Consider the following 11,908-nt stretch of genomic DNA (forward strand, 5'->3'; position numbering starts at 1 on the left):
TATGGTTTTGACTTTGAAGTTTTCATTATTCATTGCTTTGTCTATCCTGTTAAGAAAATAGATTTGGTCATATAAAGACTTTGTTGTTGTTTGGTTTCTAGAGAGGTATTTTAATTTTTATCTGAGTGCTTGAGAATTTGACTAAACTGTAACCAAATTTTGTAGAAGCTATTTACAGCAGCAGAGTATCAAAGTAGCAAAGTGGTTTAACTTGGAGCATTCTTGTTGCTTACATTAGATGTCTTTTGACCTTAGTTTTGTCAAAATACTTCCTTAAAGTTGGTTATTCTGGTAGAAAGCTGTCTTGACTTCCTTCAAGAAACCTACACATTTTTACCACATAGAAATAACTAGCAATAAAATAATAAAATATAATTCTGCATCTATGTGAGAAAGTGAATCTAGATCTTAACATACTGATATTACTGCACAGTATCTGCCTCCTTTCAGTGTGAAAATAACTACTACAAAAAGAAGCTTGCATAACTTGAATTGGTACCTGTAAAAATGTGCCTTAAAATCTCTAGCTGTGACAAGTGAGTGGGAATGTGCTAGTGCTGTTAACTTGCACTGTATTTTTAAGCCTAATTGTTTAAAGATTGCTGGAATACCAGCGGAATTCTGAAAACCCCATCCATCCTGTGTACTTCAGGTTACCGACCATATGTCCTTCAGCAATGATTTCCTAGGTTTTCCAAAGAAATAAGAGATTTTTATTGGGTATCTCAGCTTGGCTTCATGCCTCTGTAAACCTAAATAACTTGTATTTAGAGGACTAGATGAAAAGAGTCGAATTAAGTTGACCATTTATATATTAAGGATCTTGAAAATTTGGCTGAGGCAAATAGCCAAAAGCATAGCCTTGAGTGCAAAAAAATGAATTTCAGTTTCAAATCTTAATTTCTTGATACCTGGAGGCTGAACTAGCTTGTGTATTTGCATCTATAGCACATAGACTGCTAAACCGCTGTAGGTTATGCCTTATATCTATTTGCTGTGTATTATCCAGAGCGTCTGTACATCTGCTTAGGAAAATGATGCTACTTCAGTAGTGTTATAAAAACAGACTTATAAAATGTAATGGCACAGTCAGCTCTTGTTTTACGTCAGATACGCTGCTCTAGCAAGTCTACTTTGGGTTGAGTGGATAAAGATGATTCTGATAACCAGTTCCTCCAGCATGCCTCTGTGAAGTGGTGTAACCACGGTTTTTGTCTTTTGTGGCTGATAGTTGGTTCTAGAGAATATTTCTGCCCCACTGCATCCTTTTTTCCTCTGTCTTCTGGCTGCTACAGTAGAAAGGAGTATATTCCGGAACTGCTGAAGGAATACTGAATTGCATGTCTGGGCCATTTCCAGGTACCACTTGTTACTTTCTGGTTCGTAGGTTCACGTGGCTTGCCAAAGACCTATTAGCAGGTGCCTTGCTTCTGATTTTGCTGAGAAATTCTGCTGAGCTGAAACCCTTGCTTTTCTTACCTGACCTACTCTCCCAAGTGTATTCCTCCCTTGTGGTTCTCATCGTGACTGGTAGTGGTAGTAATGGTAATAGTAGTGGTGATAATGGCTGACCAGCAAAAAGCTAAGAAGATAATGGAGGTATGGTCCTGGGCACAGGTTTTCTCACTAGTGCTGCTGCTGATTTATTAGATATTTGAGGTTGAGAAGTCTTTTGGCCTGAGTCTTAAGACAGTGTGTACTGCAGTGGTGTTCAGCTTTCTTTTAGTTCTGCCTTCTCTTACCCCTTTTGGGCTTGTAAATAGCAATGACAAGCTGTAATGCAGTCATGAAACCAACCATATACTCAATACAGCATCACTTCTATTAATCATCTCAAGGCTTTACTGAAATCTGATGCAAGCAGAAATCTTTTATGAGAAGTAGTTTTTATCTTTTTAAAAAAAAAATCTTTGGCTAGATAAGGTGATCCTTGGATCATTTCAGAATGCAGCACCCTGAAAAAAAGAAGCGAAAAAGCCCAATGTGTAAACAATCCAATCCTCTAGTGTCAAGTACTTTTCTGTAAAAGTTTGCGCTTGTTATCTAACTGTAAAGAAAGGGCTGATAATGAGAGCTTGGCATGGCTTGGTGGTACAAGAAAATGAATGGAGATAAGGCAGGCTGAGCAATACAGAGCTTAGCTAGCTGCTGCAACTGGAGATTACAAAAGCTGCTTTCCTCTGCTGGGTTTGGCTGGGTAGAGTTAATTTTCTACATAGTAGCTGTTGTGGTACTATGCTCTGGGTTTCTGACCAAAATGGTGGTGTTAACACACAGATGTTTTCTGTGATTGCTGACACAGAGCCAAGGCCTTTTCTGCTCCTCCCACCTCCCCACCAGTGAGTAGGCTGAGGGTGCTGAAGCTGGGAGGGGACACAGCCAGGACAGCTGACCCCAACTGACCGAAGGATACCCCATACCATGTGGTGTCATGTTCAGCATATAAAGCTGGGGGAAGAAGAAAGAAGGAGGGGGGATGTTTGGAGTGATGGTGTTTGTCTCCCCAAGTCACCACTACACGTGACAGAGCCCTGCTCTCCTGGAGGTGGCTGCCTGACCGTGGGAAGTGGTGAATGAATTCCTTGTTTTGCTTTGCTTGTACCGCAGCTTTTGCTTTACCTGTTAAACTGATTTTATCTCAGCCCATAAGTTTTCTCACTTCTACCCTTTCAGTTCTCTCCCCATCCCACCGTGAGTGGACGAAGTGAGTGGCTCTGTGGAGCTGAGCCGCTAACCCACAGCAGCACTTATACTTCCAAAGTCCTTAGATGTAAAAATGCAAGCTGTGGTCTCATGTAACACAGTAATTTTATTCTTTCTAGTAGTGGTGGATGATGATAAGTAAAAAAAACCGCACAAACCCAAAACACAGCAATGTTTTGTATGTAAACACTTGAAACAGTTTTATTTTAAAAAAATTCATTTGTACAGTTGGATCGTACAGTGTTCTTCTGTACGCCTTAAATTAAAAGCCTCCAGCTTTTAAAAATGCTGCCCAGTACAAAAGTGCTAATGTAAAACTCTAGTGTTTATGCATATAAACCAGCACTACACATCACTAAATATCACTCTAAATAGACTCTTCACCAGTGTCAATGAGTGGAGAAGAGATGGAAGATCAGGTTTCATGGTATTGAAGGGCTTCCTTCTTCCCCTTACAGTTCAGTCTTCAGAAGTTTCAGTGCTTTCTGCATATTTGAATACACTAGAAATTAAATATTCATAGATGTTATTTTTGTTGCAACTTCCTCTGCCAGTGACTACAAATACTGTAGAGAAAATGTCACTAGTATTAAAGCTTTTGGTCATGTGCCTATTGCTATACAAATTCTGATGCACCGTGCTCTTCCAAGCGTTTTGTGGACGTCATCTGTTTAATTTTAACTGGTGAGAATATACATCTGTTAAAGCAAATACATAGGCGTTTGCAGGGCTGAGATGGGAGCTGTGCAGCAGTGAGGGAGGGCTGTAGGAAACAGCTCTTCCCTGCTCCCAGAAGGTTCCCTGGCCCGGCAGGGCTTGTGTGCCGGGGTTCTCGCTGTTGCTTACAGTGAGCGCTGCTGAATTATGCAAATTCCTACAGACGTATGCTTGCTTTCAAAACAGATGGATGTTTAAGGCTCCAGGGCTCTGCCATCATTCTCTTCACCTCACTGAGTTTAAGTCTAGCACCCTGTTTAATTTTAATCCTAGTTAACTGTCATTCAGCAAGTGCTGATTGTGAGAGTCTGTGGTGCCTGGTGTTATTCCTTGTTGTGTGAAAAATGTGACTGCTTTCAGCATATCTCAGACTGTGTTTCAGAATATGTCAGAATACACTACTTACACAATGAAATGTCAGAGGGCTCATATGCATAAAGACGGTTTGAGTATCTTCCAGTAATATCTGCTCTCACAGTCAGGGAAGGATCTGGAAAATAAGGATGAGAGAAGCTGCAGAGGACAAACTAACTTTCAAGCAGAAGGAGATAAACCTTTCTGTGCTTCTGCTTGCTTCCTAAATGTTTCTGCAGGACCCATCTGCTTCCACTAACAACCAAGAGATCGTTCTTCTATGCAGTCACTGACATTTCTGTTTTAAGTGTTTGCAGTTTGATTAAGAAGGGAATAGATTTAATTCTGATGGAGGTTGATCAGCCTGGCACCCTGTGCTACTGCATAGAACCTGGAGTAACTCTACGAGCTGAAGCTGCTTTCAGGCTACAAATGTCATTAAAAAAGAAATAATTAAGGAAGAGATAATGTGAAGGTTGCTTTGGTCTGTTGAAAATGGGCATCATGACCTAGGTTTATAAAGGTATGTGTTAATGATGCATGTATGCAGTATTGGAGGCTGCATACCTGTTCTGGGAGAGGGTATACTTGGATGCATGCATGGTCTCTTAACATGTCTCCAAAATGCAAATGCTTTGGAGGGTTCTGTGCAGGTTAGGGGAGCTCAGAACTGAGTACTGAGCTTTGAAAACCAGCCCCTGAAGCACTGCTGTTCCTGCAGTGTCTGAGGTTGTGTTGCAAACCACAACCTGGCGGGTTTACGGTATTTCTAGAGATAGGAGGGTGAGCAAGGCTCAGCCAGTGCCTATCCATTCCAGTGCCTACCCATTCCATGGCATCATGTCATTTTGATGGAAGGAATTACATCGTTCATGGAATCCCTGAGGGAAGAATGCTGGAACTGTGAAGCTAATAACCCAGCTGTGTTGCTTTGAAGTCTGATCCAACAAAATCAACCACAAATTTCATATTTCTCACGGAATAAATTAATAAGGCTGAGGGTTTGAGATGCGTGGCACAGCAGGGGCTTTGACCCGAGATAAGCTTTGATGTTTGAGGTACTCACCTATGAACAAAATCCGAGGCACATACTGGCCATCAGGTGAAAGATTCTTGTCTGTGGTTTCATACTTAAGGAAAACAGAAAAGGTTCCCAGTCAAGGAGGGCATAAATATTTTCTTCCTTTCATTGTACTTTGTCTTTTGAAATACAGCTCAAATAATTTTGCAGTTTAAGACATTCAGTGTCTGAATGCAATCTTTTAACAGCTGGAGTTGCAAATGGATAACAACAGTTCATGTTATTATGAAACTTTAAATTCCCTTGTATTTTTAGTTTATGATAGCTACAGATGAAAGAGACTTACTACTAAATCTGTTATGCTTCAGCAATGGCCATTTTCCTAGCCATTAAACTGACTAATTATAGCTAGAGGAGCCATAATTAAAAATAGAACTTTGTTGCATTCACTTACTGAAATGTAACTGGGAAACTTACCACAAGGTTCAGGAGAATGAATTTTTCAGCCAGTTTCTGTATATCTTTATGTTCAGCAAAGACCTTCTTGAGGGCTAGAATGGAAACAAATGGGAATAAAAATTAATAATATGCCCCTGAAATATATTGTCTTTAAAAAAGAAATCCAAACAAACTGATAGAATCAAAGTGAGAATTTCCAGTTTACAGTTACAGCAAAAGAAGATTTTTCATTCCACTGCAAGATGATCAACTCATTCATATTCTGTGGTGAAGAGTAATTATAATGGTACAAAATGTCTCTCCTTCCTTCAAATAGTGCAGCTCACTCTCAAATTTGCTTGCTTAAATTTGAATTTGAGCATTTGATCCTTCAAGTCTCCTATTCTACTATTGCAGTTTCTGGCTCCAGTTCTTAAGGCACTACCAATACAGCATGTAGGGCTTCAGCCTGAAATGCTTGAAAGGATTTTAATGCTTATACAAATATCCTTCTAGATCCACGGCAGAGGTCTTGCCTTGTGGATCGGCTTGCAGCAAGAAGGGCCCTCAGGTAAGTTCAGAAACACTTGGAAAAGAGCAGTCCCAGTTACCAGAAATCACGCAAGAACTCAGTTTCAGCCTAGTTTGGTTTAGTCCCTGGCCAGATCCAGTCCCAATCATCAGTGATCTTGAGAGCTGAACACATCCTTTCCAATATGTTGTTTTTCACTGCTCCTGGTCTTGTTATTGGTTTTGGCTGATTGTGACACCAACCAAAACCAGATTTGTCACAGGTCAAAACCTGCTGACCTGTTCTTGTTTCTGTATCCATTCTGTATCACATAACACTGAATTACCATTTTTATTTTACATCAGAAAAATACCAGAAAAATACATCAGAAAAATTTTAATTCAGAAAAACACTGAATTACCATTTTTATTTTACATCAGAAAAATACCTAGGTGGGACAGTGACTTGAAGGATGCTCCAAGTTAGTATTTCACTAAACCACCAGAATGGTGGCTGCTGCTATTTTTTAAGCAGCATTTATCCAGAAACCAAAAACCTAATGATTTTATTACTCTTTTTCCGTGCAAAGGGATTACCTTGGCTGTGTGGGCAGTCATCCAGGTGGTGGATAATCATCAGGGGTTTGTTGCTGGAAAAGAAGAGTCCTCATTAGGGGGTGGGGAGGTGGAAGGAGGTGCAGGGGGGGTGTGGGGCACAGAGCGGGGCGCAGTACCTGTGCTTGGCACGGAAGAGGGCTTCCTCGTAGGTCTGTGTCCAGATGAGCTGGTCTCCCCAGCCTGCAGGGGAAGGGAAAACAGCATGTTTTAAGCAGGGCCAGGGGTTCAAAATCATGAATAAAGGGGGAGGAGGTGCTAGGAAATACTAGAAAATGTATTTGCAGAATGGCAAGAAATTAATTTATTGTAACAGCAGAGGAGTCAAAACTTTAGCAGATTGCACCTCTTTTGTGTGTGGGGGGGTTTTTGTTCATTTCTTTTATTTTTACCTCTGGAGAGTGTCTGAGGCAGTTTTGGTTTAGCAGTAGTCTCCTTTGTATCCTTCTTGCCTGCATCCTTCGCCAGAGCACAGGAAATGGCAATAAGCAGCAGGAACATGGACGTGTAACTCTTCTCCATGGCTGCTCCTGGAACAGAAGAGAGAAATGTGACGTGTCCATGCCTTCCAGGCTGGTGCTTGCTTTGAGGCACACAGCAGATAAGGACGTTAGAGCAGCAGCAGGTCAAGTAACAGGTATGTGGCTGGGTGAGTCAGGGCTGAAACAAAGCGCTCTGGGCAGGGGCCTGGGCTTGGGGGAGCAGCAAGGAAGTGTGAGGTGTGCTTAGCAAGTTGCCATGACGGACCTGCCTGCTTTCTCCTGCCCTGTTCATGCCCTTGGGCTCTGGTCCTTTGAAGATGCACGTGTATGTGTTAGTCTTTCTCTCTTCTTTTTACACATACCGAATTTGCTCAATAAAACAACTGAGTTTTGGCAATTCCAAAAGTACTTGCAAGTGCTAGTAAGTTCACAGTTCTACCCCGATCTCCCAGTGTTACAGTAACCTAGCAGCAGGTGCTGAAAAATTAACTTGTCTCGGCTCTTCCTCCATTTTGCAGTGGGAGCAACTCAAATGGGAAGTCCGAATATCAAGCTAGCCTTTACAGTGAGCCATTGACATAGGCAAAGCTTAATGCTGTTGTTGAAACTTGTGATCCTGTCTTTCCCCTTAGAAGCATGATCTAATCCTTAAAACCAGTAGAATCTATAATAAAAAAGGCAGGGGGTGGGGGGAGTTTTTCTGTGGAACAGTGAGCATGGAAATGGAGTTTGCTGGTTTAAGCAACATCAAGCAGAGAGTTTTTCCTGAGCCAGACTCTGGGGCATGGAGATAAGACATGGCGGATGGGAAACTCCTCAGTGTTTCAGCTAGGATGCTTCCCTGATAGGGGGAAACACTTCAGCAACATGACCCTATGTTTTGTCGTTAGATTTCCTCCTAGAAACTAGAACGCCAATGTAATGGGTACAGTAAGAAAAGCTACGATATTCCAAAGCCATAGAGAAAATTCAAAAAGTTTGTGGAAAAATTACAACAGGCTGACAGTTTTTAAAATTCAGACAATGAAAATTAAACTCTAGGGACACGCTAGCATTCTTCTGGGTAGGAACAGCAGGAGGAGACATAAAATGAGTTTCCATCAGTGGTACAGCACTCTTTGCTGCTGGGATGTCCAGTAGACCTCAAACATCCACACAGTCATTGTTTTAGGGGCATGAAATATGACTGTTGCAGCAGACTGGCTTTCTGCTGTAAGAAAAGTCCCCTTGCCAAGGAATAAAATTGCATAAAGTTAAATTAAACACAGTGGATTTCCAGGGTTGCCTCAAGAGTTTTGGCCAGAGTTATAGAGTGGAAGTAATGCTTCTTTAAAAGAAAAAAGAAAGAAGGTATGGGACAACCAGGAAATCAAAGACCAGGCAATTTTTCTGCTGTTGCTGATCCAGAATGCAGAAAGCAAAGACAAAGGAACATTAAGCCTGCTCTTTAAAACTTTGCTTCTGGAAGGCTATGTGCACTTTTGCCGAGTTTTCTACTTTCCCCCCAAAGACTCTTCTTTCCTGGTTCTTTTAACCTGCAACGCCAGAATCTCTCTACACAGTTGTTTTTTATAGCAAGCTATGCTGGACTGTGCCTACTTTGCTGCAGTTCCTTTCTTTCCATGGGTCAGCTGCCCAGCCCATGGTAACCCAGGCTCACAGCTCCCCCATGTACTTTCTAAAGCAGTAAGTGTGCTGTATCTTACCTTGTTTATTCTCGCAGATGCTTGCCAGGGTGAGAAGGTGTTCCCGGTTACAGTGTGAATGCTGCCGATCCTACTGCCTATTTATGTACCTTCACACACCCAACTCCACCCACAGGCTTTGAATTTGAATACTCCTTACAAAAAACTAAACTTTCAAACTTTTTTCCCCACCAGAACATTCAGGGTTAATTTTGTAATTAAATAACATCACATTTTCTTGTCAGATGTTGTATCTGAAGCTCAGAGATGTTTCTGTAGACTTTTAGGACATTTATTGAAAGGTGCTTTTCAAAGATTGGCAAAGATCCAAGTCCAGGTAAGCTTAAGTCAAGACTCCTGATTTGCCTGAAGACTGATTTGTCTTTTTTTGATTGGTTGGAAAACCAGTTCGGGTCGTTGTTCTTCTAGTCCTTTGAAAAAGTTGAATTGATGACTCAGAACTTTAGATTTTAATTAGATAACTAACTATGCACATTCTATAGATATGTGTGTACATGTGCACTTATAACAGCACATAGGAAAATTGTGGCAAAACCTAAAAGAAAGTTTGTAAAGATCTCCACAAAAAGCTATGTGATCGGAAGCTATAATAATAAACTGTGTTCATAAGTGAATAAATATTTAATTCAAATTCTATGCTTAATTAGTTAGGTGGACATTTATTTTTAACTACAACATGAAAATCAATCATTTCAGGTGTCAGATACAGTGCAATGCTCAGGAAAACAAGACTTTTTTAAGCGGCTGGAAGGCCATTCCTCCTGTTGTACTGACTGCAGATGGCCCTTCCTCAGAGGTCAGTGGAATTCCATCCTCTGCTATATATGTTGGAACTACAGTATGTTCTCCTTGGTTCATGCCTCATATATTTCAGTGAGATTAAAATCACATGTTCATGGGCAGCAAACACTGAACATTACTCAGTTGGGTAAATGAAATCCATCAGATATGGATTTTCCTGTTTGAAATTCACAGTGCTCTCTGATGGCTGCTAACAGCACCCATTTTGTTTTAATATCCTTAAGAGAATGTGGTTCTTTGGATCATGCTTTGTTGTTTTGGCTGGTGTTTTTTTAAATCTTTCAGAAATAGTAATTGGGAAAACAAAGTGCAGAAGCAAGATGGTGAACTCAAGCAAGAGAAAAGTATTGCTTTTCCTTACAAATGTACAGTAGTACTGTGCTTTGCTTAGATGCTTTACATATTAGAAGGGTAAAACTAAAGCTCCTAGGGAGGTCAGTCATTTTAATTCCTATTTCTGTATTTTTTATGATAAATGTATGTTTTCCTGATATAGAAATGAAATGACAATATTTGCATATGAATTTCTGCTCCTCCTCCAGCACTTCTCCCTGAAGATTCAGAGATGTATTTTGTTAGCTTCTATATTGTGTATCCAAATCACATCCATGCAGATTTTCTTCTGAAACATGTTCCAGATTAAGTTTCCAAGATCTGTATTCAGACAAGGAAGCACTCGCTTTGGACAATCAGGTTACAGCCTTAATCCATTTCAGTGTAGATGTAGGAGTCAAACATTAGGTACCTGTTTCTGAAAGCTTGGTTTCAGCTCAAGCAATTCATAACTGTAATTTAACATGCTCTTGCTGACTGTCTTCTCAGGTCACACCTAATAGCATTTGATAATTTCAAAGCCTGTAATAGAAGTTGTGGTTGCCCTCTGGTGATGTGAAGAGGTCAGGAGCAGGTAGGCTCCCACTCACATGCTTTTTTAAAAAGATTGGGTTTTGTCTAAAACGTATCCTCAAAACTAAGCCCTCACCTGCCCCTTGGCTCCTGCTTTAGATGTATTTCCATTTAACTTGCACCTTTGCTTCCTCCTGTTTTCAGGAGTTGCGCTTACCTCAGCCTATTTCCACATAGCTTTGTGCTGCTCTGGCAGAATTTTTCCCTGCAGGAAACTCAGTAATTCAAATACAGCTACTCACAGGGACTTTCCTGTCAGGTCAAACCCAGTGATCTGGATGGAGGTAGCTGGACATGTCTCCAAACCATCCTTGTGCCTCATTAATGAAGAGAGGAGAGCTCAGCCTTTCGCACAGCTCCCTACTTGGGTCCTGAGGCTGTACCCAGCCTCTGAGTTAGCTTCTGGCTGTTTATCAGGGGCTATTTTTTCTGCCTCAGTGACTAAGTCCTGCAGGAATTGCCCCAGGAGAGCTTGGAACAAAATAGGACTATCCCAGAAGGTTTTTCCTCTTTTGCTATAAAGATGTAGTAGACTCCATTTACCATTAACATTTAGTATCTTTACAAAACTAGTCATTGGATTTTTCCTTAGATTTTAATTTCTCTGGTTTGAAGGTACCTTTGTTCATTATGTTACATGGAAATGTCTGTCAGCCAGGTTGGATGGGTCTTTGAGTAACCTGGTCTAAACATGGCAGAGGTTTAGAACTAGATGATCTTTAAGGTCCCTTTCAACCCTAACCATTCTATGATTCTGTGAAATCAGCACAGTATAAGGGGAATGATGTTATAGCTGTTTTGAAATAATTTTCTGAAGTGTTTTTTTCCTTGTGTTTTGTAATACATACTGTTTAGAATTCAGCCATTTCTCCTAATTAAGTCACAAACACGTGCTTCCAAGTCTTGTGATCTGCTGCTCAGAATAAATAGCAAAATTCTACATTAGAGGAATAAAAGTGATGAATAAAATGTATAGTCAGTCCCACACTAGCAATGCTCTGAGTAAAAGCCGGAGACAGCCATACCTGGGAGTCAGCGGGCTACCAGTGCTGTTAGAGTAGTAGTATGTTGTCAGACATGGTGGTTGAAAGTAGAATGCATTAGTATAAGAACTGGTCAAACTTCTTTTGTCAATGCTTTAACCACATGAACCGCATAATAATTTTTTATCACCTGAAACCTGCTTGGATTAAATTTGACTGATAATTTTTCTGGAAAGACTTTCAACCCAAAATTTAGGACACCTCTGCCACCTATGTCAGATGCAGGTCCCATTCTATTTCACTCTCCCCCCATAATAATTGAAATCTTTGTCTTGAGGATTATAGGTAGGTGCTTTCTGGGTTGGGGTATGGCAGTCACTCCTGCCAAGACTGTTTCTTTTTGTATAATAATCATTTATGCTGGAGCAGGTACCAGACCCCAGATACCCCACTTGCAAGCTTAGTTGTTCATCTGTTAGGCAAGAAAGTGATTTTTCTCACATTGGAAATATCAGGAAATGTTTGCTAATACAGGCAAGTGGAAAGCACTGCTAAAGAACAGACTAGGAAGGACTTGGTATCTTATAAGTGGTCCAGACATTCTCCTGAGAGTTGGAAGATCATGGTTCGATTTTTCTCCTGTCTACTTTATTTTCAGTACAAAGCCACATT

At 40.7% G+C, this 11,908-nt stretch overlaps 1 protein-coding gene across 1 annotated transcript; it reads right to left on the reverse strand.

Annotated features, from left to right (window-relative positions):
* Positions 1-2,875: 2,875 nt before the first annotated feature.
* AGR2 (anterior gradient 2, protein disulphide isomerase family member) lies at positions 2,876-8,800 on the reverse strand. The gene is made up of 8 exons (XM_030499145.1): positions 8,547-8,800; positions 6,751-6,888; positions 6,478-6,541; positions 6,341-6,393; positions 5,273-5,346; positions 4,841-4,904; positions 3,827-3,910; positions 2,876-3,205 (listed from the first exon to the last, which is right to left on the reverse strand). Exons 2-8 carry the CDS (start codon positions 6,878-6,880, stop codon positions 3,156-3,158), a joined length of 519 nt encoding a protein of 172 aa, XP_030355005.1. The 5' UTR covers positions 6,881-6,888; positions 8,547-8,800; the 3' UTR covers positions 2,876-3,155.
* Positions 8,801-11,908: the final 3,108 nt, after the last annotated feature.

This window comes from Strigops habroptila, chromosome 1 (assembly GCF_004027225.2).
Source record: "Strigops habroptila isolate Jane chromosome 1, bStrHab1.2.pri, whole genome shotgun sequence".
Lineage (NCBI taxonomy): Eukaryota > Metazoa > Chordata > Aves > Psittaciformes > Psittacidae > Strigops > Strigops habroptila.